Consider the following 25627-nt stretch of genomic DNA (forward strand, 5'->3'; position numbering starts at 1 on the left):
AGAGAGAGAAAGAGCGTGCTCCAAGTTTACCATCCCCTGTGCAGAACGATGAAGGCACCAAACCATCGGGGACTCCAGCTTCTGCCGCTTGAGCAGCTCACACAGCCCTCCTGGCCGTAATCATAGCCAAGGGTAAAGTACTCAAGACCCGAGCAGAGAAACACTCACCGGAAACCCAAGCATCTAAGGCCGCTGCTTCTTTATTGACGGCTTCCGCTCCGGTGAGAAACTCTTCAGAATAAGGCCCTCGCGGGGCCCCGCCCACCTCGCCCGTAGATTGCGTCATCTTAGGTGTCCGTGGCGTTGCCTTGGTAGAATTCCGGAAACCGTACGGCCCTTTTCCTCTCACTTCCTGTGGAGGTGGCCCGCACGGCTACGTGTCTCCTCGGACAGGGACGCCGGGGAACGCGGATTCCTGGCAGCACGCGTTCTGGCCAGGAATTCAGGCACCTCTCAAGACAGCCCGGCCTCGGTAGGGTCCCAGCTTCTCGCAGCTGCGGCGGCGGCGGCAGCGCGCGGAAGAGGGACCAGGCCGGGCGGAAGAAGTCGATCCAAAAGCATTTCCGGTTCCGGTGTCAGTTCGAGGCGCCGCCGCCGCTGCAGCCGCCGGAGCCGAGATGCCTAAAGGAGGTGAGGGGGTGGGCGCGCGTGGTTCGCGTGGCTTCTTTAGTGGCGGCCGTAGGCCGGCTACCGCCGTCTCCTCAGCCCACGGGCCTGGAGCCTCTGGGAGATCCGCGCCGAAGGAGGCCATCCCCGTCGCCTCCCAGCCATGCGTGGGCCTCGACGCTCAATTGTCCTGACTGGGAAGCTGAGGACCACAGTGGTTGAGGGCCTCTCCGTCGGGGATTTTTGGGGAGGCTTACGGGTGCTGGGTCCTTGTCCCGGAGGAAAGCGGGACCCAGGAATCTCTCCTCCAAGCCTCGGGAGCGCCTCAAGTTTGTCCTCCCATTTGGCTGGCCGGAGACTGAGTCACCGCGTCCCGCGCTGGTGCGGGGCCTGTCTGCCTCGAGCATACAATGTGGCTTCTGTCGAGTTCAAATGCGGCCACGCCTGCCTCATAATAAGACCTTGACTTGATGATGTGGGACCTGACTTTGACTCGCTCCTTGCACCCGTAGCCATTAATGATTGTCTTCTGAGCCAGGAACTTAACTTCTTTGTGTCTCGGTTTTGTCGTTTCCAAAAGAGGGGAAGATGCTGATTGTATCTACCTCTTGTTATGGTGAGAGGTGTGAACTCGGTAACCCACGTACTCAGCCCAATGCCCCGCAGCCCTTAAATGCCCAGCTATTACTGTGTGTAGAGACCAAGAAGACAGCGTTTCCCATCGTACATTGGTTTTTACCCCTTAGGATCAGGGGGTTTGAATACCAAATATATCACATCTTAATTCTGTGGCCTCAAACAAAACTTTAACTTCTTCTAGCTCGTTTTCTTCATCTGAACTAAAATATGTTAATAAGGCTTAGCTTGATGAGTATGGGACAGGCAGACAGGCGTTCGTTATACGATGATAGAATAAATCGCTCTAAGGGCCTGGCTAGCTCCCAGCACAGAACAGATGTTCGGTTAATGTTGGCAGCTCACGCGTTAACCCAGTTAAAGCAGTCAGCCCACAGGAACATCTGCCTGGAGCTTTTTCAAGCTTGTATTGCTCCCCGTCAATATTCAGATTTTGGGCTTTATAGGCCCAGGTGCGTCTAAACCTAGTTCTCTGCTGGTTATTACTGTGTCTGGAAGAGCACAGTCTTTTGTTTCTGAGTCTCACCTTTAAAAGGCAAAGGGATTTTTTTCAGCTCCTGACTCCAAGGTTGGGAATTACAGTTCAGCTGTCTGAAATAGGAAATCATAGCTGATTGACTTAGTCTTGATTTCTGAGCTTTGCGCACAGACAAGGCTTGTTGTTTCCTTGATTGAGCTAGTACGAGAAAACAGTGATAAAACTTCCCAGGAGCAAAGGGACTGAATCTGTTTTCAGTGTACTGTAAATTATTTTTTTAAAGAGTCTTGAAAGAGCCTGTGTAAACCAGACTAAGGTCTCATAGACAAGTGTAGGGAATGTGATAACCAGTTTTTGATCTCAGTTTTGAGTCCTCAACCTGGAATATTAAAAGGTCAAGAAAGGGTGTTGCTTTTGTTTGTTTGGTTGGTTGGTTGGTTGGTTGGGTGTTTTTTTTTGTTTGTTTGTTTTTAATGGTAAAGCTTGGTATCTCACAATAGGCCTTTCATGAGCATACCTAGATACCCCTGGGGACTTAGGTAGTCATTAAAAATGGGTGGTGTAGGCTGTTGGCAGCTCAGTTACACCTCTGCAGCTGCTATCTGGGAAGTCACTGTCTCTGCAGTGGTCTCCAGAGCTTAGAGTGTTCTGTCTAATAGATTCTCCACTCACAGCAAGGGGCCTGCAGAAATCAAGAGAGGGCCTGTTTGAAGTGCCCTGTAGGTTCTGGGAACCACCTAGGGCTATCTGAAAGAACGGCAAATGTTCAACTACTGAGCTCTTTCTCTAGCCCTATTCGCTAGTTTAATTCTGAATACCAGTTTCTGTTGGGAGATTTTTGGGCTGTTAGCCTGTAAGTATTCTCTTCCATATCACCAAGATAAGCATGGAATATTTTTTTTTTCTGCTGCCATTGGCAGTAGTGTGGTTATGGAGCCCGTGCTGACTTACATCCTACTAGCAACCAGTGTATTAGGACAGATTAACATTTTGTGTTGCTTATCCAATGCCATGCATAGTTCCAGTTGCTTCTCAAATGGTATCCAACTGACTTCCGTGGCAGCCTTGGCGGGTTGGGGAAGAAAACTGAGGCTCTGGGAAGGTATACTCAGAGCCACAGATGTAGGAAATGGAGCAATTGAGATTGGAACCCAGAGCTTTAGACTTCCGAATTCTTCCTCTTTTACACATTGTTTATCATTAAGTCTCCTTGTCTGTGGTACAAAACATGCAGTGGCTCTTGTGCTGTACCTTACACTTGAGAATACTATTAGGATGTATTTCACTTGTTTGTTTGTTTGAGACAACGGCTCACTCTGTCCTCATATGTAGACCAGGCTGGCCTGGAACTCAAGAGATCATATCTTGCCAGCCTCTGCAGTCTCAAATGCTGGGATTAGAAATGTACACCACTATGCCCAGCTGGATTTTAAGAAAACAGGATTCAGTCAGACTGTATCTCCCTCTCCTCACCTCAGGTCTTGTTCTTGGAAACCTATATCTGGCAATCCATGCATCAGGTGTCAGCATTAAACCTCTGCTTTTGTCCTTTGAGATCACTGTAGGTTTGGGTGGTACTTGAAGGTAGGTGAGGTTCCCTTGGGCTGAACAAGACAGCCTTTTGGGGGTCAGTGTAGTGAAGGCTGACTTTTCTCTCACCTTCCTAAACTACTGATCTTTGTGCAGGTAGAAAGGGAGGCCACAAAGGCCGAGTGAGGCAGTATACAAGCCCTGAGGAGATCGATGCCCAGCTACAGGCTGAGAAGCAGAAGGCCAACGTGAGTACATGTCTGTCCCTCCAATGGTCCAGTGTGTTGTCTTGCTTCTGGTTTCTGGGGAGAACAGGAAAGGACTACTGTTCTCCAAGAGACGTCCCACATGAGGGTGGGAAGGACACCAGATGGCAAGTGTGAGCCCTGGAGCAGACAGTCACAGTCACAGAGGGGTGGTCCTATGACTGGACCAACAAGAAGGGACTTTGCCCACTTGGCAGTAGCTGCCTTGGTGGTCTCCATTTGTCCTGTTCGCCTGCCTTCTAGAGGCCCTCTCTACCAGCTGCTGTTCGTCTGTAGCTCTGGTCCATCCCCTGCAGCTCCCTCCACATAGGGCTGCCTGCCAGACTCTATACAACATACAGCCTGCCTTCCCACACCTCCACTCTTTATTGCTGTTGCTCTTTCTGTGACTTATTAGAGCTGCCTGGCATCCTCCAGTTCAAGCTGGCCTAGTAGTTCCCTTTCCTCTGGGCTGGGATACCCTGTCCAGTCTACCCTTATCTGTATCCTCTGCAACAGTGAATATCCACACTGAACTAAGGGCTCAAGGGAGCAGACAGCCCCTCTCCCAGGATCCCTGAGAAGGGGAGAAGCTATCTCTAGCTGGGAGTCTGGGAGTTTTGAGAAGTTGAATTTTGAATTTGTAGAGTTCCTGGCATGGAACCTTGGAGAATGTGTAGGCAACTGTTAAGAGAAGATGGATATAAGGTTTTTATTGGGCTTTCTTACTTTGTTGGTTGGGGCGGGGGGGTTGCTTGTTTTGTTTTGTTTTTGTTTTTTTGTTGTCGGTTTTTTTTTTGGAGCAGAATCTATGTAGCCCAGGCTAGTTTGTACTCTTGGCAATCCTCCTGCCTCAGCCTCCTATGTGCTGAAATTACTGGTATGAGCTACAGTGTTGGCTCATTTCAGTGGTTTTGGTTGGTTGGTTGGTTGGTTGGTTGGTTGGTTGGTTGGTTGGTTTTCCGAGATAGGGTTTCTCTCTGTAGCCCTGGCTGTCCTGGAACTCACTCTGTAGACCAGGCTGGTCTCGAACTTAGAAATCCACCTGCCTCTGCCTCCCAAGTACTGGGATTAAAGGCATGGGCCACCACCGCCCGGCTGTTTGTTTTGAGATAAAGAAATATAGAGACTGGTAGCCTGCCAAGGTATGGTCTTGAGCATTTAGTGCCAAAAGGCCTTATGTGGACAGGTGTGACCATGGGAGCAATCAACCAAGAAGGCATGATCAAGAAAGTTACTTTGGCAGGTGCATGTAGCAGGTACTAACCTAGCAGGTGCAGTTTTCAGCTCCACACCTGGGTCTTTGTGACCCTGTAAGATGAGCTTCTTTCTGAGCTGACCAAGGTGGCTATAAAGGATCAGAGTCTTTTGTGGCTTTATCAGGACCTTTGTCATACTAGGCTTGAGCCTTTTCAGGGGCTTACTGTGAAGGTCCACAGTCAGAGGGTGGCTGTGGGTGTTACATTCTTGGGGGTCTGTTTTGCATTTTTGATTCTGCAGGTTGTCCATTTCTGAAACAGGAAGAAGATGAACAAGAAGGTGGAGATGGGGCTTCAGGTGACCCCAAAAAGGAGAAGAAGTCTCTAGACTCAGATGAGAGTGAAGATGAAGATGATGACTACCAGGTGAGTCTGTAGACTGCAGACCACACTCATTCACTGGGCAGATAAATGTATGTTTGGGTTTTTAAGACAGAGCTATAGAACCTAGGCTAGCTACTGTGACCTCCTGACAGTTCTGCCTCCCCTTCCCAAAGTGCTGGGTTTATAAGCATGTACCACTATCCTCAGTTTGTTTTGTATTATTTTTTAATTGGAGGGGGTTAGATGCATACCACTGTAGCATGTGAAGTCAGAAAACAGACTGTGGAGTGGGTTCTCTCCTTCCATTGCTGTGTGAGTTCCAGGGATCGAACTCAGGACATCAGGTTTGCAAGACTAGGTCTTTACCCACCTACCCACTACCGGGAGTTGGGGGGTCTCATGTATCCTAACTTGGGCCCAAACTTGATATATAACTGGTCCTGGCCTTCAACTGGATGAACTAACTGGTCTCCCCGTCTCTGCCTCCCAGTGACATCACATGCCTACCGTTAATTACCAGAAGCTCTTGCTCTTTAGGACTCGGGAGCTAATGGGAACATACAGTGAAAATGAAGTAAATAAACAGTGGAAATTCAAACTGCGAAAGTGCTGGGACTCAGACTGACTTGGAATAGGGCTGTGCTGATGAGGTGGCTTAAGTCAAGGATGTGGCCAGCCATGTTTAACACAAAAACAAGCAACAACAAATATTAGGGAGAGCAGTTGAGGCAACTGCTCCAGGCAAGCAACCAGGCAAGCAGGCAAGCAAAGTGCAAAAGTCCTGGGGCGGGAACAAGCTCTGCATGTTTGAAAAACAAATTGGGGGCTGCTGGGCTGTGACTTAGCAGGCAGATGATGCCAGATGAACGAAGAAGCGAGGGCACCTCTGTAGTTACAGAAGAGCATTGACTTCACCACACCAGGGACTAGGCAGGAGCAACTGGATATCCTGAAAGTAGGAGAGAGATAATCAGGCCAGGTTTGCTTTTACTTTATGTTTTAAAATGTACTTACCACGGAGGGGGTGGTGTATGGCATGCTGTGATGTGTGTAGTTTGACAAGCTGCAGGAATCATGGGTCCTGGGTGTTTGCAGTAAGTGCCTGTACCCTATCCAGCCTCTTGTCCCAGCACTGATTGTGGCTCTCTGGGAACAGATGCTGAGATGTTGTGGTAGAATTCAGGAGAGGGCATCCATGGCCTGCTCTTCGGTGGTTGGCAGTAGCAGGGTAGAAGAGTGGGTAGATAGACTCTCGCCATGTTTTGGACTCGTTGAGGGAAGGAAAGATGAGGCTGGGTGAGGACAGGTCTGTCTTGCCGGCTGTAGAAAGAGGTACTCAGGCTGGATGTCGGCACATGGAGCCTGTGGTCAGATCAGGGAATGGACGCCCCTCCTGGTCATTCTGAGGAAACCTACTGTGGAACTGTGTTTTCATTTCTAGTTCAGCCTCCCCAGATAAGATGCTTTAGTTTCCTTTTTTTTCCCCTTCTCCTTCTCAGAGAAGTGTGAGGCCCCCTATGGGTACCAACCCACCCCTACACATCAGGTCACTTCAGGACTAGGCACATCCTCTCTCACTGAGGCCACACAAGATGGTTCGCTTCTTAAATCTCTTCTTTCCTACTCGAAGCTGGGCTGTGTGAGAATTGCAACACCATAGCTCACCCTGCTCTGGGAACCCACCATGTGGTTATTCTAGAGAAAAATCAGGCTCGGGATTCCATGGGAAGCTGCTCGGGAGACCGAGATTGAACGGAGCAGTACTCTGTGCTGACCTTGAGCTGCCAGGCCGCTGCAGTCTGACACAGATCATTGTCATTGTACACACGTGTTTTCTTTGCCCCTCCCAGATTGGTGAGATACTCCAAAATGGTGTCCCTATCATGATGGGCTGTTGGTGGCTTGGCCTTCTGAGGCCCCTGAGACCTAACCCTCTGTAACAGTCCTGTTCTATCCTAGCAAAAGCGAAAAGGCGTGGAAGGGCTCATTGACATTGAGAACCCCAACCGGGTGGCACAGACGACTAAGAAGGTCACACAACTGGATCTGGATGGGCCAAAGGAGCTTTCAAGGAGAGAACGGTAACATGCGGCAGCCTTTGTACACAGTCTGGGGCCCCAAAGCAGGCGCTCTACCTCTCAGCCACGCCTTCAGCCTCATTGACTTCATGGGATGAGACCCCTGTGGCCTTTCAGTAGGCCGAAAGCTGCTAAGATTCTAGTCTGCCACCCTTTTCAGATCCCACGATAGCTAAAGAACATATCTGAAAACTACAGCAAAGGGGTTGGAGTGTCACTGAGGCTGTGGACGACACTTTGTTTCTGTACCTCTCCAGTAGGTTTAGTTAGGTTTGGGTAGGGTGGGGTGTGTGCTTGTGTTTCCCCAGAAATCCAGCGGGCTGGGCTGTCCTTCCGGCTCTAATGCCCCTCCTACTCCCACCTCCAGGGTTCTGCCACTTTACTGAGCAGCCATGAATAAGTTGCTGTCCTCTTTGGGCCTCAAGTTCTCATCAGTACCAAAAAGATCCCATTACTTCGCCCAACAGAAATGATACCCATGAAAGCCTGCAACTTTCTGGTCCTTGGTCTCCACTGAGGTGGTCCTGCAGAACCTTGAAGCAGCCTTGCTTAGTCCTGAATAGCTAAGAGACATCTCGATCTGGCACATCCCTGCCAGGATCTGCTGGCCAATAGTGCTGTCTCCACACCTCCCTAGTAGGTGTCTTGTCTGGTCTCTGAGTGTAGTGTTTCCCTATCCAGCCCTTGGTGGCAGAGTGTCTCACCGACTCTCCTGAAGCAGGTTCCCGTGCTTTGCTGCTTACTCTCCAGCCATGGACACTAGGAAGGCCTCCAGAGAGCCCCCTGCTGGCCCCGCCAGGGCTCTTTCCTCCAGAGTATCAGTGCAAATGGAGCTTTCTAATCTCAGGTTTAGGCAGCCCTCCTAGTGAGACTCACACAGGGGAACTGATGGCATTTCCTACTCTGCGTGGAATCCTGCTTTTATTCTCCCCCGCCCCTGGGGAGGTGGGGGAGGCTCACCTGCTTGGGAGGTGCACCTGAGCTACTGTAAGAATGTGCTGTGTCCCGGTGCTCTCCAGTCAGGTTGTGTCTCTTTCCTATCTGTGGCTTCCATTCCCTACCCAGTGCCTTCCTTACGGTCATCTCTGGAACACAAGTGTTCTTGGGTTAAGTTCTACATTCTCATTGTGGCCACTAAACTCTGAAGTCTTCAGGCACCAACCTGGTCCCTGAAAGAAGGCTCTGTCCCCTTTCAGGCCGGGTTCTCATGGGGGGTTGCCACCTGGGCCCATTCCCTTTCCTTATTTGAAGAAACACATGACCAGAGCACCCCTTAGCTGAGCGTCCCTTTGCTCCTGAGTGCTTCCACTAACAGTGATGACACTGACATTTTATCTAAACAGAGAAGAAATAGAGAAGCAGAAAGCAAAAGAGCGCTACATGAAGATGCATTTGGCTGGCAAGACAGAGCAGGCTAAGGCTGATCTCGCCCGGCTGGCAATCATCCGGAAACAGCGGGAGGAGGCAGCAAGAAAGAAGGAAGAAGAGAGGAAAGGTAGGCCTGAGTCTGTCAGCCCCAGCGACAGTTACCTGGCTGGTTTTGGATAGGACCATGAACCCTGCTTGTGAGGTTGGGGAGGCTGAGGAGTGACAACTGCTTGTTCACCCATGTCAGTCAGTAAAGCTTTGCAGTCCCTGCAGAGACGCTCCTGACCGCCATCATGGAGTTAGGTGAGGGTCGGAATCAACAGAGCACTGCTTATTATCCCTGTCAGTCACACCGACACACTCTAGCAGCAAAAGACCTCAGCACCAGCAGATTTTTGAGCCTTGTAAAACCAGAAATTGTTGTGCCTAGAGCTGCCCCTCCACCCAGGAGCTTGAGGTGGTGGAGCTCTCTGTAAGAGACACACTAGGCATCAGCCTGTGAGCCTCTCCTCACCCTCCCTCTGGGCATCTAGGGTCTCCCAAGCTGCATATGTGTGTAGTGTGGGGGAGAGTTTTACCTTAGACCCTCTATGAGAAAGGGGGCAGGGGTGGTTATAAGAGAGGCCCCTAGCCTGCTTTCCTAATTATGAAGAAAGTGAGGCCTAGAACTGAGACCTCAGCGGGGCAACACTATCACTCTTCTCTGAGCTTATTTATCTTGACTCATTTGGCTTCCCAAACCTAAGCAAGAAAGGATTCGATGTGCAGCTAGGTATTGTTGCTGACTTGAGGCCTTAGACTTCAGAATACACAGAGGTTGGAATTGCAGGCTTCTGCTAGGAGTGTTGGAAGTTCCCAGTAGCAACCAGACTGACTGCTCGTGAGTGGGCCTGAATGGACAGCCACTCACTTTTGCACAGCAGGAACATCTGGATGCCTGGGCCCTGTGGCCTCAGCAGGAATTCTGTGCCTTGGGTGGCAGCCTGGATCCTTGGCTCTCTATTAGCGCAGTCTGTTTGCACAGAATGTTTTCTGAGGCCTCAGTCCTGAAGTCCTGTGATTCAGATGGGTGTGGGAGGTGTTTTTGCTATGTTCTAACCCCCACCTTTCCCTTCCAATCCCTCAGCAAAAGATGACGCAACTTTGTCAGGAAAACGAATGCAGTCGCTCTCCCTGAATAAGTAAGCTGGCCTGTGGGAGGAGATGCCGGGGAACTGGGCCGTGCCGCCAGGACCTCTGCCATGTCTCACCCACCCTGTGCCCTGGCGCCGCTGCAGCAGCCCCTATGGCCAGGAGCCCCTATGGCCTGGGGCTTCCTCTTCATCTTGGCACAGAAATTGTTCAGGGGGTGTGGGGGGGTTGGGGGGAGGGGCAGCTGCTATCTTTGAGACAGAAAGATGCAGGACAGCATTTCATACGTAACCATTTGAATGTTTTTGCTGTTTTTAGAATTGGAACCCTGGTTGGGGGGTGCCTGGGAAGTGGGGTGAGCAGATTCCATTTGTCCAGTAGATTGCACGCTAGGGGGGGAGGGGGGTGCCAGCAGACAACTGCTGTGGGAGTTGATGACAACCAGCCCAGATTGTCTGGGCGCTCACTCAGAGGGGCTCCGGGAGCCTGTGCCATGAAAGGTCCAAGGTTTGTGCCTGGCCAGTTCCGTCCGGTGAGGCCTCTCCTCTCTGCTCTGTCCCCTTCCCACCCACCTGGTCAGGGCTAGTGCCCATTTTTAACCCTACCCATTGATCATTTCAAGAAACCTCTGGTTACTGTGCGTCACCCAGACAAGACACGCTCCTCAAATTCAACTTGTATATTTGGCAGATTAAACAACATTATCATAAATCCTTGTTTGGCAGTTCTTTTATCTGCTGTCCCTATTTTTGCTCCTGGCAGGTACCAGCAAGGTTTAGGGCACACACCTACCTGGGGAAACACTCGGGCTTTTGCACAAAGTAAGATACAGGGTCTAGATGTCAGTGGCAGAGACCTAGGATGTTTCTGGGGGCCAGTCCTGAGCCTGTATCAGACTGGAGTGGTCACACCCTGATCTGCTGAAGGGAGGCTCCCAGGGCTCACTACAGCCTGAGCTACCACCTCAGTCCTTAGCATTGTGGCAGTGAGGTGGCAGGCCTAGTGCTAGCCAGTGAGTTACTTGTACATTCAGGCCCAGTGAAAGGCTCCTGTCACGGCCCCATCTGAGTGGGGTACTGCACCTGAATGACACTGTCCTTTGTGTCCTAAGGTTGGGGGGACTGAAGGGTCAAATATGGGTGTGGCTGCTAGGGACTCAAGCATGACTTAATGGTAGAGATGACATTTGAGTCCATTTTCTAGTGACTATCACATGCCTTTGGGCCTGACCCTAATTGATTGCCTGTGGAGGAATCCTGCAGCTACCCAGATTCAAGGTTGGCTCCAAAATAGGAAAGTGATAGCATTTTAGCAATGCCCTGTTGCTAGGCCTAGGACAGAGTAGTAAAAATTTATAAGATGTTTATGGGTGGGGTGACTTGGCAGGGTTCCTGCTTGAGGTTCCCACCACCAATCTAAAGTGTACAGCTTGGGTTGGTTGCAAAAGTGTATGTGTGTGTGTGGGGGGGTGGCTTGGAGCTTTTGTCCACTTGAAGGAGACCATGGATGTGATGACCTTTAGCATAGAGCCTGTCATACAAACTCTGAGGCCTAGGCTGACTTAAAGAATAATGGGCGCTTGTATGGCTTCATGCTTCTGGTTGGGTGTTTCTGTTTTACAGAAGGAAGTTTCTCATCATAGGAAATCTTCAATGTAATTGTCAAATAATTGTCAGTGCAGATGCTATGTAGAGGCTAACCCAAAGACAAAAGGCCTTAGACTAAAAGAGAAATAAGGGATTGTAGAAACCAACGAACATTTACCAAAACCAGTTGCCACCATCATAGTAGAGAAATAAGAGATCTCTTCACACTAAGAGCTCTTGAGCAGAGCTCTTACCAGAGCAAGGCGTACCCCATTTGTATCAGAACCACACCACTTAACAAGTGTGGGACTTGAGGCAGAACTCCAGTTCAAAGCTGGCCCTGGCAGCTGAGGGAGGCTCAGGCGGGAGAGGGTCCCTATACCTGTGAGTTTTGTTTCCAGCAGCCACTTCCATCAGACACAGGCAGACCGCCCACATTCGATGTGTTTATTAGCCACATCTTGAAGCAGTTCATGACCAGCAGTGTGCTTTTGGTTTTTTGCCTTGTTTTTGGTTTGCAGCAAATGAGAGCATTTCTTTAAAAGGCACATTTTCATTAAATAAGCAGGGAAGTTCCCCGCCTGCCTCTTCCTGTCCTTGGGGGGAGAGAGAGGGAGGGAGGGAGGGAGGGAGGGAGGGAGAGAGAGGAGAGGAGAGACCCCCCACAGCCCTAGAAGCAAAGCAGCCCTTAGCCTCTCCAAGCCTTTGCCTCCTCCGCAGCAGCTGGGACGAGGGCAGCAATGCTCAGCTCATTTAATCTTCAGGTCCTTCAAGGCCGACTCCAGGCTCTGCAAGGGAGGAATGAACAGGCTGTTTCTCAGCTGTCCTGCAGATGCCTCACTCGCATCTCAGCCCCAGCACCGAAGGGGGCCGCGTTTGAATCCCAACAGAAAGGCATGTAAGCCCAGAAGCTCAGGCCATGTTCCTCCCAGGCCTAGGGTAGCTAGCTCACCTTCACGTCCCAGATGCTCATGCCGCCGTCCATGCCTGTAGTGCAGAACTGTGAGCACCTGGCCTTGCCCCCACTGAGCACCGAGATTTGACTGTAAGAAGGTGGGGTTTAGGAGTCAAGCTTGCTGGCCATGAGCTCCCAGACCCACTCCCACGAGAAATAATACCAAGACAAGGTAGGACTAGCCATGAAGCAAGGCTTGGAGGAACAGTGTCAGGTGAGGAGAACAGTCCTAGCTCCGGAACAAGACACTCAAGGCCTAGACCTGAATGCATGGGGAATGTAGATAGAGTGCCACTAATGTGCTGAGCTTAGGAACTAGGTGGGACTAGAAGCAGGGACCCAGGGGCACAGTGTCTGATACTGAACAACCCCGGAAGCCACAGGGGTGGGCCCCTGTGGCTAAGAGCTTTAGGTTCTGGAGGGTTAACCCAAAAGGTTTGGATTCCTTCTCCTGGGAAGGAAACTAGTAAGATGCCTACCAGTCATTCTCCTGCTCCCTAGAGGTTCCAATGTGCCTAAGCAAGCCCTAGCCAGCCAGATTTGTAGAGCCGGGGTGACTGCCAAGTTCCTGTTGGAGCGGGGACCTGGAAATCCGCCTGCTTCCTTCCGTCACCCCCATCCTCCCCATCCTCACTCTGGCGCCGTGCTCTGCAGCCCCACCTCTCGATGGCTCCCACCCAGCCCTCTGAGGTGGTCTCTGGAAGCACCTGACACTGTTCTTGTGCAGTGAATCCAGGCCGGCCCCTGTGGCCGCACCCCCCTCAGAGCTGGCCTTCTTGTCCAGGTTCTGGAAGCGCTCCCGGGCTGTCATGCCCCGCTGGGAGCTCTGCTTCGGCACATCCAGCCGGCCACCAAAGCTCAATGTCCCCGCAGCATTGTCATAGGTGAACAGGACCGGGAAGCAGTCGTGGCCCTAAGAAAGGAATGAGTGCCACTGGAGATCATTTGAGGTAGGAACTCTAAAACAGGGAAACTGAGGCCAGAGGCGAAACATGGTAACAGGGCTCCCAGGAAACGGATACCCCATGACCCAGAAATGAAACAGACCTCAACCCTAGATGTGTCAAGTAGGGGCAGATATGGAAGTTGTCCTGCCTGCACCCCAGCAAGGCCTACGTCTGCTACATGTATGTCTGGGACTCTTTCCTTGGGCAGACCTCCACCCCAGCTGGGTGATTCCCCAGGCAGAAAACAAGCTCTCCATATTAACAGAATAGTGGGCAGAAGAGACAGCAGCTTTTGGGGCACTTGGTGACCCTGAGTACGTCCATTCCTAGGGGCATGCCTCCAAAACTTTTTTTTATTTGGTGTGTGGGTGGGTGGGTGTGTGTGTAGGGGGGGAGAGAGAATGAGTGTATATAAAGGTCAGAGAGAGAGTTGATTCTCTCCTTTCACCCTCTAGGATCCAAGAATTGAACTCAAAGACAGCAGGGTTGGCAGCAAGTGCCTTTAGCCTCTGCACACTCTCAGACACCAACCCTGCCTTTCCAGTCAGATGTGACCTAGTCATTTGCACTGGTCAGGGTGAGCAGAAATGTTAGGGCAAATTTCAGAAGGATTCTTGTACACTCTAGACCACCGGGGAAGCACTGGAAACAGCTTCCATCAGACTCCCCTTCCCATGACGCCCACACTGGATAGATGTGCCCGCCAAAGACCATCGGCAGGCCCACTTACTCAGAGGCTGAGGCAGGAGGACTAAGTTGGAGGTTTGTAGATCTTTTTAGCTGGGATACTCTAGAGCGATGGCACCTCAGCTCCAGTAGCCTTCTGTCAGTGACTTTACCTGAGATTTTATGCTGCTCTTCTGAAGCGTTCCCTGAGCCTTTGCATACCTTGGTCTGGAGGCATTCCTGGCAAACCAGGCAGTCTCCTGTGGCTGAGAACCGCTTAGGTGATGGGTCTTTCAAGACAAGCCTTCTATCAGACGGGAGGGTTTGTGTATGGAAAGTGACCTGCTAAGGTGCCTTCTGTGTAACATTAAAAAGCTCCTAGGAAGAGTTCAGTCCTTGAGGGTGTGATCCCCCTGCTGCTGAGGAGCAGAATTCTTCCATCACTGGCTCTTTTCTTTGATCATGGAGAAAGAGTAGCCTAGGCTACATAGGGAGACCTTAAAAATACCTCAGGCTATGCATTTACAGCCTAGGAAATCCGTTACCAACAAGTGACCCAAACTATTCTGCATAATATATGGATGAAGGAAAGAAAGCAGGGGAGAGAGGGAGGGAGAGAGGAGTGAAGAGGCTGCCTTTGCCTCCCCAAATGCCACTTACCGCTGCCACTAGACTGTTTTCTGTGATGAAGGTGACGGCCAGGAGCGGTAACGTCTCAGAGGCCAGGGTGGCCACGCTGCAAGAGAGACCGGGTCAGCCACATCATGCCCTCCCCAGCCCTGCTCTGGGCCTCCGCTGCAGTCACTCTCCACTCCCCCCACATCTCTGGCCCCCGTACTCACGCCATCTTCTTGTCAGCATCTGCCAGGCACACAGTACTGTCGTGGCTGACCCAAGCAACTCGGCTCCCGCTGGCCGAGAAGCAGACGCCGTGCACCCAGCCGCAGCTGCTGCTCGATTCAAACATCAGCTCCCCAAAGGGCATCTTGGAGCCCCACGGTGTAGGGGCTGGGCGCTCCTCTACCTCCTTGATATAGGCGGAGAAGATCCTGGAGGGGAAAGCGGAAAGGCAGAGGGGGTTGGGAGGAACCTGAGGGGGGGAGTCCTCCCCAAAGCCAGATAAGTGCACTAAGCCTGTGGGTCCCAGACCTGATCCTGAGGGAGGGACTGGCAGATTCAGGCTTGATGGTGTCCGAGCCTCTGCTCTCTGTTACTCAGAGGGGGCTGGTATGGGAGGCCTGTTAGCTCAGCTTCTTGTGACCTGGCACCCTTGGGATCCTGACCTGAAAGCTGACCGTCCAGCTAGTGTGGTCACAGAGGGTGTCTCAGTCCCCGCAGGCTAGATATTTACAACCAGTCCCCAGAACAGCTCCCGTGCTCCGGTTCTGCCCTCTCCTTTTGGCCCACGCAATGCATATTTATAATGGAGGATCATAGGTTACCGTAGCCTGGGCTACACAGCAAGACACTATATCTCAAGAAGAGGCCTGGAGCTGGGAGGAATTTAGATCCATTGGCCAAGAGAAGTCAGGTTGTAGATCCAGAGGTGGAAAATAACAAATGGAGTTTTGTCGAGGTTAATCAGTCATTCACTCATCCGCTAGTGGGAATAAGCACACACCATTCCTCTTCAGTAGGAATCAGGACAGCTGGAGTGGAGGAAGCAGACTCGGGGAGACTTTGCTAACATTCAAGAGATAGCAAGGACTCCATCCACCCCGGGGTGCTAGCAGGCCATGATGGTGACTGGTGTCTCAGGGATGCCAGGTCACCTTGCTGGATAGCAGGAGCCAAGCCCCGCATGCTGTTTGTCGGGTAGGGCTCTCCCTCCCGGGCCCAGCTCACCTGCACTTGAAGTCACAGGAGCCTGCAGCCAGGAGCACGTTGTTGGGATGCCAGTCCAGGCTGAGGACAGTGGAGCGGATGGGCTTTTTGATGTGTTTGCACACCCACCTAGACACATGGGTAAGAGAGGCAGGCAGGTGGGTAACTCGGATTGCAGCATCTCGGGGACAGTAGGGTCGGCAGGCGCCTCAGGTAAGAGACACAGAGCGCCTACTTGAGGCAGTGAAGGGTTCCTTCTGAGGTCAGAACTCTGTGCCTTGCCACTCCCAACCACATAAGACCACGTGGCTCTAAATGGTTAGGCTGGAATATAAATTCTGTTTTCCCAGACTCAAAACTGTCCCTGTCCTCCAATACAGGGGAGATAGAGTAAGACACAGGTGGGACAGGCATCTGGCACACACGAATAATAGAGAATTGAATTCAAGGGTAGCCATGGCTACATAGCAAGGCCCTGTCTCAAAAAAATAACCTAGGGTTGGGAATATGTTTCAGTGGCAGGCTCTTGCCTAGCATGCCAGTACTAGGGAGGCAGAGGCAAGAGCAACACAAGTTTAAGATCATCCTTGGGAGGCTGGCGGTGGTGGCGCATGCCTGTAATCCCAGCACTCTGGAAGGCAGAGGCAGGCGGATTTCTGAGTTCGAGGCCAGCCTGGTCTACAGAGTGAGTTCCAGGACAGCCAGGGCTATAAAGAGAAACCCTGTCTCGAAAAAACCAAATCCAAAAAACAATAAAAAAAAAAAAAATATTATCCTTGGGGTTGGAGAGATGGCTCAGCAGTTAAGAGCACTGACTGTTCTTCCAAAGGTCCTGAGTTCAAATCCCAGCAACCACATGGTGGCTCACAACCATCCATAATGAGATCTGACACCCTCTTCTGTTGTGTCTGAAGACAGCTACAATGTCTAATACTAAATAAATCTTTAAAAAAAAAAAAAAAAGATCATCCTTGGCTGCACAATTAGTTCGATCGAGAGCCTCCTAGCCTACACATTCAGACTCCATCCTTTTAGAAATAATGTGGCTGGGTATGCATGAGTGGTCCCTGGAGTCTGACACATAAGTGTCAGGCCACAGTACCACAGGAAAGCTGGTACTAGTGCGTGCGTGGAGCTGAGCGAAGTATCCCCAGAAGTAGCGGTAGTGTGGTCTGCGTCCCTTTTATTACCAAGTCAGAGCTGCGGGGTCACAGTAGAGAGGACCCTCTGCCTCAATGAGGCTCAGAAGACAGATGTCCTGGACTCTCCACATTGCATCTGCCGTGTTCAGGGACATTCTGATCTTGCATCACGTAAGTGTTGTTCTGGGCCCCACCGGTACCCATACCCCAACCCAGGTTCCTCCACCCCCTGCCTTCTCTGGCCCCAACCAAGTACCCACCAGTCATTCTCCTGCTCAAAATAACAGATGGAAATGACCCGGGAGCCACTGCCCACGGCGAACTTGTTCTCGTTGGGGGCCCAGCGCACACAGCGGGCAGCTCGGTTGATCCGGAGGATGACCAGTGTGGGTTTCCACGTGCGGCCCTTCAGTGTCCACACATAGGCATTGCGGTCTGTGCCGCAGGTCACAATGCGGTTACTCTCAGGGGCCCAGTCGATGCCTGCAGGGTCGGGTCAGAGGACCCAAGTTACAGGGGCCATGTCCAGATCTTTAACTGTGAAGCCCAGGTCTCGGTCACGCTAACCGAGTGCTCTACCCATGAGCCATGCCTCCAGCCTCACTGGAAAATTTTAGGCAGGTGTTCTGTGGCTAGCAGTCTTCACCAGCTAACACCAAGCATTTTGGAGGTAAAAGCCAAGAAACCGGTAAGACCCCTGCCTCCCGACACTGAGCTGTTGTCGATCAAGCCTCTCCTGAACATCTATGTGATCAGTTATGCACACCAACGTAATGTCTTTCCCACCTTTAAGTTTTTATTTATTTAAATGGTGCCTCTTATGTGCCGCAGCTAGTTTGTAGAGGTCAGAGGACAACTTGTAGGAACCGGTTACTCTCCTACCGTGGGGGGTCCTGGGGATGGAACTCGGATCTTCAAGTTTGGCAGTAAGCCCTCTTTATGCACCGAACCATCTTTATGGTCCCTAAATCAACTGGGATCAGGGTCATTTTCATTGCAACCCAAACTATTCCCATTAACACTGCGGGTGAGGTGCTGGCCGCAGTGGCCCCGCCCTGGCCCCGCCCCCTCTCCAGAGAGGGGTGCTGACCCACCTGTCACCTGCCCGTTGTGTTCCTTGAGCTCGTACACCTTGTTCCACTTGGCGCCGCTCTTCTCATAGATGTGCACCTCATGGTTGTTGGGGCAGATGGCGATCTCTGCGGGGCGACGGGCATGAGGCTGAGGGGCGTGGCAGCGTGGGTGCCCACCGGGCCCACCCCTGTTCCCTGTTCTCCACTGGAGTGTTCTTCACGAGCACGAGCCAGGCAACCCCTGATGATGTGCTGGGCCACTCCTGTGTGTGTGTGTGTGTGTGTGTGTGTGTGTGTGTGTGTGTGTGTACATGAGTGCCACGGCCTGGGAATGCAAGTCAGGCCTACACCGCGTGGGTTCTGTCGAGCAAACTCATCAGGCTTGCTTGGCAAACCATGCTGAGCTGTTGGTCTCACTGAAAATAGGTCTCACTGTATAAGCTCAGGTTGGCCTCAAACTTATAAGCCCCCTGCCTCAGTCTCCTGAGTTCTGGGATGACAGGTGTGTACCACCACCCAGCCACCAGAGCAGATCCAGGAGGCCCTGGCTGTTAAACCCATCCACCCAACATGTCACATCTCCCTTTCTACCTGCCTGGCCACCTCTGCCTGCTCCTCAGCTCTACGCCGCTCACCCAGGAGCGACCACTTGCTTTCAGCAGAGACCCATGATGTGGAGTCTGGCTGCACCCCACCCATCAAAGCTGTCCCACTGCCCTGTCACTCCACTGGACCCAGCGATCCCAGGTCGGAGGCCACCCTGCAGAAGTGAGCGCTCACGTGTACGGTCCTTGTTCCAGGCATGGCAGCTGATGGGCTCCACCAGGAAGCTGTGGTAGGCCATAGTCACTTGTCTCCTGGACCTGGAGAGGGAGGCAGGATGCATGTCACCTGTGCCCCGCTCTTGGCAGGGAGGAACAGTCCAGTCTGGTCACCCTCTCTGTGAGTCCCAGTGTCCCTCATCCCAAGAGAGCATGTGTCACAAGATGTCCCAGGCTGCAGCAAACAACAGGTAGGTGGAACAGAGCTTCGGACCCGAAGCCGCAACGCTGTGTGAGTGGGGGATGGGACCCTAAGTCACACAGGCCTGCTACTCTTCACCTGTGCCTCAGTTTCTTCATAGTGTGGGACACACCCACACCCACAGTCCCATATAAGAGCAATGTAAAATTTCAACAATATCCCTAACCCGCTTAAATCAGAGCCTAGCTCACAATGCAGATGGGCCAGTCGGTGCCTGGTCCTCCCTTCCGAGGCCCTTCCGGTTGAGCAAAGGAGATAAGACAGCTGGCGCTCTGGGGTCAGGCTCAGAGCTAGGCTCCCACAGCCTCCTCCTCCCTTACACACACACACACACACACACACACACACACCCGGTTCAGAGGTCTCTGGGCCTGAGGAGGAACACCCCGCCTTCAGGCTTCCCAATAGTCCCGCCTGGCTAAGGAGCTGCCTCTGGGCCCCTGGCTGGCCTGAAGCACACACCACCACCACCACCACTCCAACCTCCCCCCTGCCCCCCCCCCCTTCCCCACCCCACCAAGGTTTCACCTTGTTTCTCTCACACCCTGCCTTGATGTACTTCCTAGCCATTCCAGTCCACACCGCCATGCCTGGGAGCTCGCTCTAGTCTTACCCCACTACGACACCCATCTAAAAATGCCCAAAGTCACCTCCCCTGAGTCCCCCGTTCTGCCCAACCCCTTCCCCCACCTCCCCAGAGTCAGGATGTTTCTTGAGAATATGGCGAGCTATCATGGGACTGTCTGCCAGCTGTCCCATGGAGCCCCCCTCGGCCCCACCCTGCCCCGCCCCCAGCTGAGGGGAGAGTAGAGTGGAGTGGTATACTATACGCAGGCTGGGCTTGACAGCACATGCCTGTAACTCCAGCCATGGAAGAGTAAAAGTAAAATCTTGAGGCCACCCTGGGCTACCCAGGCCTTGTCTCAAACAGCAACCAGGGCTGGGGACAGAGCTCAGCCGGCAGCGCTTACCTCCCTCCTCAGCACCACATAAACCGGGTGTGTCGACACAAGCTTAAGAGGCAGAGGCAGGAGAACAATCCTACCTTCGAAGTCATCCTCAGCCATTCACATAGTGAATTCCATCCAAGCCAGTCTCAACTAAACGAAACGCAGTCTTACAAAACTACAACGGCACAGCACTGCGCGGCTGGGTGGTCAGGAAGCGGTCTGCTGCGCTGGGTGGATGTACTCAGTGGGTAAAGGCACTTGCCGCCAGACGCGACAACCTGAGTTCAATCCCTGGGACCCACGTGATGGGAGGAGAGACCTGACTCCTCCCAGGTTGTTCTCTGACCTCCACATACATGCGTGGCACAAACATGAACATGTGGCACAAACATGACCACACAAGTAAATAGAAAAACAGTTGATGGAAGATTAACATAGAAGAAACCATGCTTTCGGACCATGAAATGCACAATGCCCTCCCTGGCCCCACAAGCTAACCCTGAATCGCACGGGCACACCCCTGCCTCATGCCTATGCTCAGGACTCAGCCTATGCTCAGGATGTTCCTTCAGCTTACAATGCTCTTCACTCACAGACAGACAGACACACCCTTGGCCCTTGTCAATCTGAGCTCAGTTGCATCAAGAACCTTCCCCAGTGAGCCCCACCCCTGGCCTGTCCAACTCCCATTTAGCCATGAAAACCGAAATTCCAGATACAACAGGAACATTCTAGAAAGTTCCTGGGGTGGCAATGGAAACCAGGACTATTTATGTCATCAATACTGGCTAGAACTCATGCTCTGAGGGACCCAACATCATCTCCTGGCCTCTGCGGGCACTGCAGTCACGTGCATACCCACAGAGGCACACAATTAAAAATAAAAATAAAATCTTTTTTTTAAAGTACAAGTACACTGTAGCTGTCTTCAGACACACCAGAAGAGGGCGTCAGATCTCATTACAGATGGTTGTGAGCCACCATGTGGTTGCTGGGATTTGAACTCAGGTCCTCCAGAAGAGCAGTCAGTGTTCTTAACCCCTGAGCCATCTGACAGCCCCATAGACATGAATTCTTAAACTGTGCCTGGAAGCACATGCCAGTAATCCCTTCCACTCTAGAGACTAAGGCAGGAGGGTCATGAACTTGAGGTCAGCTTCAGATACAAGAGAAACTGAGCGGTTTTTGTTGTTTTGTTTGTTTTCTTTTACACTATTGGGGATGGTATCCAAAACCTTGTACATTCTAGGCAGGGGCTCTACCACTGAGCCACACCCCAGCCCCTTACTGGGGGATTCTAGGCAGGGGCTCTACCACTGAGCCACACCCCAGCCCCTCACTGGGGGATTCTAGTCAAGTGCTCCACCACTGAGCCACACCCATAGCCCTCCAGAAATACTGCCAAACCATTGCTAAATGACTTTCACTCTTCTGCTGTCTGTATCAAGGAATGATGTGTCGAGGATCATGCCAGTATGCATCACAGAAATGCATTAACAACTGGGTTCCGAATGTGGTCAGAAAAGCCGGAACTTTCTACCTCAGGACCCCCATGGCTGGGGAGGACCTATGCAGCTTGCCTCCTAAGCCAGCCCGGCAGAGCCTCAAGCCCCCTCTGCTGACAAGTTCTTGGGTCTCAGAGTTCCTTCCAAGAGTTCTGGGTTAAAACTCTCCAGCAGGGTGCGCTGCTGCACATCTCAGACAAGGGGTGAGGCTGCAGATCACAGGTTTGAAGCCAGCTTGGGCTTCATAGGGAGAACCTGTGTGTGTGTGTGAGAGAGAGAGAGAGAGAGAGAGAGAGAGAGAGAGAGCTGGATGGATGATAGGCAGGTGGATAGATGATAGATAGATAGATAGATAGATAGATAGATAGATAGATAGATAGATAGATAGACAGACAGACAGACAGACAGGCTTCCGGTAAGATGGCTAACCAGGTATAAGTGCAGCCTAGCCTGATGACCTGAGTTTCATCCTCAGGACCCACACAGTGAAACAAGGGAACCAATTAAAGCTTGTAACTTATCCTCTACCCTACACACACACACACACACACACACACAAATACATAAATGTAGTTATAAATAAATAACACTCTAGCTCCCTATCCTGGCTGGGTATCCTTTGCCCTGGACTCTTGGCTTTTCTTGGCCGCGTTTCCTTGAATCGTACACACAGTCTGGCTGAATTTGAGACTCAAGCCAAGCAGGAGTTGCCTGCAGCAAGAACCTTGGCTCCACAGGCAATCCAGGAAGTCCCCGCCCAGCTTGGGCCTCAGCAGAGTACAGCCAGCAGCAGGTTTTTTTCTTTTTTATGGTGCTAAGCCTTGCTCAACTTCCTGCTGTGGGTAGGAGCTTGTGTGGCGTGAGCAGCCCTCCAAACCCCCTGTTCCTCCTCCTCCTCCTCTAGACTGCCCTTGAAGACTTACTGAATGAGCAAAAGTCAAATCCAGCCACACAGATTAAAATAAATACTAAAGTACTGTAAAACCACCAGTTTAAAGAATCAAAACAAAACTTCTCCAAAACACAGAACGCTCGGTGCTGGCAGGGCTGTGGAGAGACCCTCATGTGCTCTGCCTTGGAAGGGCGGTGTGCTAACTTCTAATCCCAACAGCTCATGTAAGAACAGACAGAATGTGGGGCTGGAGAGAAGGCTCTTTGCAGAAACCTCGAGTGGCCCTCAACCACCAAATACTCTAGCCCCAAGGGGCATCATTTTCCACCACCCCAGGCTCAAGTGTGAGTATGAACACACCCAGCCGGTAAAAAGACATCTTTAAAAAAGAGAGAATGTGACTGATGAACTTAGTAACTTGAAAAAGCAAACTTTTAAAGCCCTCTTTCTGCGTGTTGCCTTACTACAGAAAACCCTTTTTATATCAGTGAGTGACAGACCCGAAATGCCCACATACCACTGGGGAGGCTGGGGGGTGTGGATCGTTGGTAGAGCAAATGCCTAATAAGTTTGAGGCCCTGGGACCAAGACAGAGCCAAATACTTTCATTCTAGTTGAGGTTATTTGTTATTTAAAAGATGCCAATGTGTGTTCACCTTTAATCTCAGCACTGGGGAGGCAGAGCTCTACGAATTCGAGGCCAGCCTTGGTGGGGAGGGGGGCAGGGAGAGGGGCGGCCCGGGGAAGGAGAGACCCTGTCTAAAGAATCACAGGCGGTGATGGTGCATGCCTTTAGTCCCAGCACTTGGGAGGCAGAGGCAGGCAGATTTCTGAGTTCGAGGACAGTCTGGTCTACAGAGTGAGTTCCAGGACAGCCAGGGCTACACAGAGAAACCCTGTCTCGAAAAACCAAAAAAAAAAAAAAAAAAGAATCACTAGATGTTTTCATTCATACAGAACTTTGCCTTACACTCTCTAGTGTGTGTCTGAGTGCCTGTGGATGCCGGGGGATTCGAACTCAGACCCTCACACTCCACCCCACCCCCGTCAGTGCTTTTAGTCACTTCTCCATCTCCCAGCCCCCCACTTTCTCTTACAGTCGAAGTCAACCAGGTAAAAATACTATGTCTTTTTTATGGTCCACGTGAAGAAGTTGAACTTCCCTCCAAGTCGCCCCACGGGGCTACAGCTTCGGACCCCACCCCACCCCACCCTACCACCACACAAGACCAGGTTCACCCGACTGCAGAAATGAGGTCGGCAGAGGCAGGCAGGCAGGCAGGCACACTGCCAAGTGTGTCGGCCACATCTGGCCGCTAAGCTTCCGGATCTGGAAGGTCCCCATTTTCCAGGCAAGGCAAGTTGAGCTCTACACAGGCAGGCGAGGTGGCTCGCCTGCGTCACCAGCCACGACGCCCCGGGCTGGAGCTGCCTCGCGGGAACAAGCGCCAAGGCCAGCACCTGGGCTGGCTCCCAGTTCAGGATTCCGGCCACCGGGGTGACCTGGCTGGGTGCCCCTCGCGCCGCCGGGGGTCCGCTCACCCAAGCCGGGTGAGACCCAGCAACCTGGACCCCTGCTGGGTGGGCATGGTCACGGGGGAGGGGGTGGGGATGAGGCGGGGCGGGGGTGCTAGCTCATTTCCCGGTCCCAACAACCCGGAAGGCTGCGGACCGAGGGGGAAGTGACTGGGCGTGGGGCCCTGCGCCCAAAGTAACGGGGCGACACGGGGCGCGGAGATCGGAAAGCGGGGCCAGGAGAGCGGAGAGGGGGCGCGAGGGCTGGGGGCTGTGCCGCCTCGATGGCGTCGAGTGCGCGGGCAATCTCTGCGCTTCTTCCCACCGCGCCCCACATCCCCAGAACGCCGCCCCCCACTAGCTCCTCGCCAGCCCCACCCTCGCCGGGAGCCCCACCAGGCCCCCATGCACACGGCTCTCCACTCCTCCCTCATCCCCACTCCCCTCACCGTCGAACATCGCCTCAGACCCCCCCACCCACCCACCACGCGAGCACCCCACGCCCCTCACCTCGGGTCCCCTCGGCCGCGGACTCTGGGCAGTCGACGCGCCGAACCGGCTCTGAGACCCGCGCAGCGCCCAGCTACTTCCTCGTGGGCGGGGGGCGGGGCCTTCGGGCACAGCCCCGCAGGGACTGGGGGCGGACCCGGGCGGCTGTGGCCGGATCCCAGGGCCCGCCCACCCCTCGGGGTACCAAGCCGCTCGGACCTCAGCTAAGTCCAGCTCAGCTCTAGATTGGTCCGGAGATCGTGCGCTGTAGCCCCTAACTACTTTCTGAATGGGGAAACTGAGGCTGGAAGAGGGGTAGGGGGAGGTGTCTGAGCAGCTAGAGGGCGGAAGCCCGAGGTCGGGCCACTGGGAATTCAGGGGTTTTGAGGCCACACGCAGGCACCCCGCAACTTAGTGACTCCTGCGGGGCCCCACCCCTCGCACTCTAGGTGCTCCCCACCCGCCGTTCCCCAAACTCTCAGTGTCTCAAGAGTCTAGAGTCGCTGGCGTCCAGGAAGAAGAGCACTGCGGCTCCAGGCGACTTCTTGCTTCCCTAGTGCACACATTTCCCTCCAAGTTACTGAGCAGCTTTGCAGCCACCTGAGTCAGGTGGCTCCAGGTTCAAGGGTCATCCAGGTCCGGCGCTGCTGTAGTTTCCTTTTCTTTGCCTCCCACCTTATGAGAGATCCTCCCTAGACTCCCGCAGGATCCCGTTATCACTAATTCTGGCTTCGTTCACGCTGAGACCTGAGCACATTGTCTAGCGGGGGTTAGCATGGTTAGAGGTGCTGAGGATAGCGCACACCTGTCATCCCAGCGCTGGGGAGGTGCAGGAAGAAAGATGATGGTCAAGTTCCATCTTTGACTGTACAGCTAGTCTGAGGATAGCCTGGGTTACATGAAACCCTGCCTCAAAAAAACAAAGAAATGGGCCAGCAAGATGGCTCAGATGCCACCCACCGGCGCTTGTCACCCAGACTAAGGTCCTGAATTGAGCCCCCAGCACTCACAGGGTAGAGGAGAGACTAGACTCCTCTAGACAGGCCAGCCATAGTGAACCAGAGTGTGTAAACACACACACACAGAAACACACACAGGATAAGTACATAAATGTAAAACTTTTCTTGTTTGTTTTGCTTTTTTGAGACAGGGTTTCCTCTGTGTAGCCCTGGCTGTCCTGGAATTAGCTCTGTAGGCCAGACTGGCTTTGAACTCAAGAGATCCACCTGCCTCTGTCTCCAAGTTCTGAGTTCTGGGATTATAGCAGTGCATCACCATGTCCCCAGCCTATATATATATATATATATATATATATATATATATATATATCACTTAAGTCACCTTAAGTTTCTTAGGGTGGACTTGAGCACAGGCAGGCCTTGAGCTTGTGATTCTCCTGCCTCAG

The 25627-nt window shown here is 52.5% G+C and overlaps 3 protein-coding genes across 4 annotated transcripts in view; 1 reads left to right on the forward strand and 2 right to left on the reverse strand.

Annotated features, from left to right (window-relative positions):
• Bud31 (BUD31 homolog) overlaps positions 1-276 on the reverse strand; it is a 7734-nt gene extending 7458 nt beyond the window's left edge. Inside the window, exon 1 of one of the 2 annotated variants that reach the window (XM_052167549.1) lies at positions 169-276. The gene's annotated coding sequence lies outside the window, so the exon portion shown is untranslated. Of the gene's footprint in view, positions 1-30; positions 144-168 lie in introns of those variants that run through there. The other variant, XM_052167550.1, reaches the window with a different exon arrangement.
• Positions 277-516: 240 nt separating this feature from the next.
• Pdap1 (PDGFA associated protein 1) lies at positions 517-10366 on the forward strand. Its single transcript, XM_052167548.1, has 6 exons — positions 517-630; positions 3407-3498; positions 5016-5120; positions 7038-7159; positions 8500-8651; positions 9651-10366. The coding sequence occupies exons 1-6, from the start codon at positions 618-620 to the stop codon at positions 9707-9709; spliced, it is 543 nt and encodes a 180-aa protein (XP_052023508.1). The 5' UTR covers positions 517-617; the 3' UTR covers positions 9710-10366.
• A 1308-nt stretch (positions 10367-11674) lies between these two features.
• On the reverse strand, positions 11675-24359 carry Arpc1b (actin related protein 2/3 complex subunit 1B). Its single transcript, XM_052167543.1, has 10 exons — positions 24244-24359; positions 18629-18711; positions 17870-17974; positions 17036-17258; positions 15655-15762; positions 14652-14858; positions 14470-14545; positions 12904-13109; positions 12194-12284; positions 11675-12029 (listed from the first exon to the last, which is right to left on the reverse strand). Exons 2-10 carry the CDS (start codon positions 18690-18692, stop codon positions 11991-11993), a joined length of 1119 nt encoding a protein of 372 aa, XP_052023503.1. The 5' UTR covers positions 18693-18711; positions 24244-24359; the 3' UTR covers positions 11675-11990.
• Positions 24360-25627: the final 1268 nt, after the last annotated feature.

Source organism: Apodemus sylvaticus, chromosome 22 (assembly GCF_947179515.1).
Source record: "Apodemus sylvaticus chromosome 22, mApoSyl1.1, whole genome shotgun sequence".
Classification (NCBI taxonomy): Eukaryota; Metazoa; Chordata; class Mammalia; order Rodentia; family Muridae; genus Apodemus; species Apodemus sylvaticus.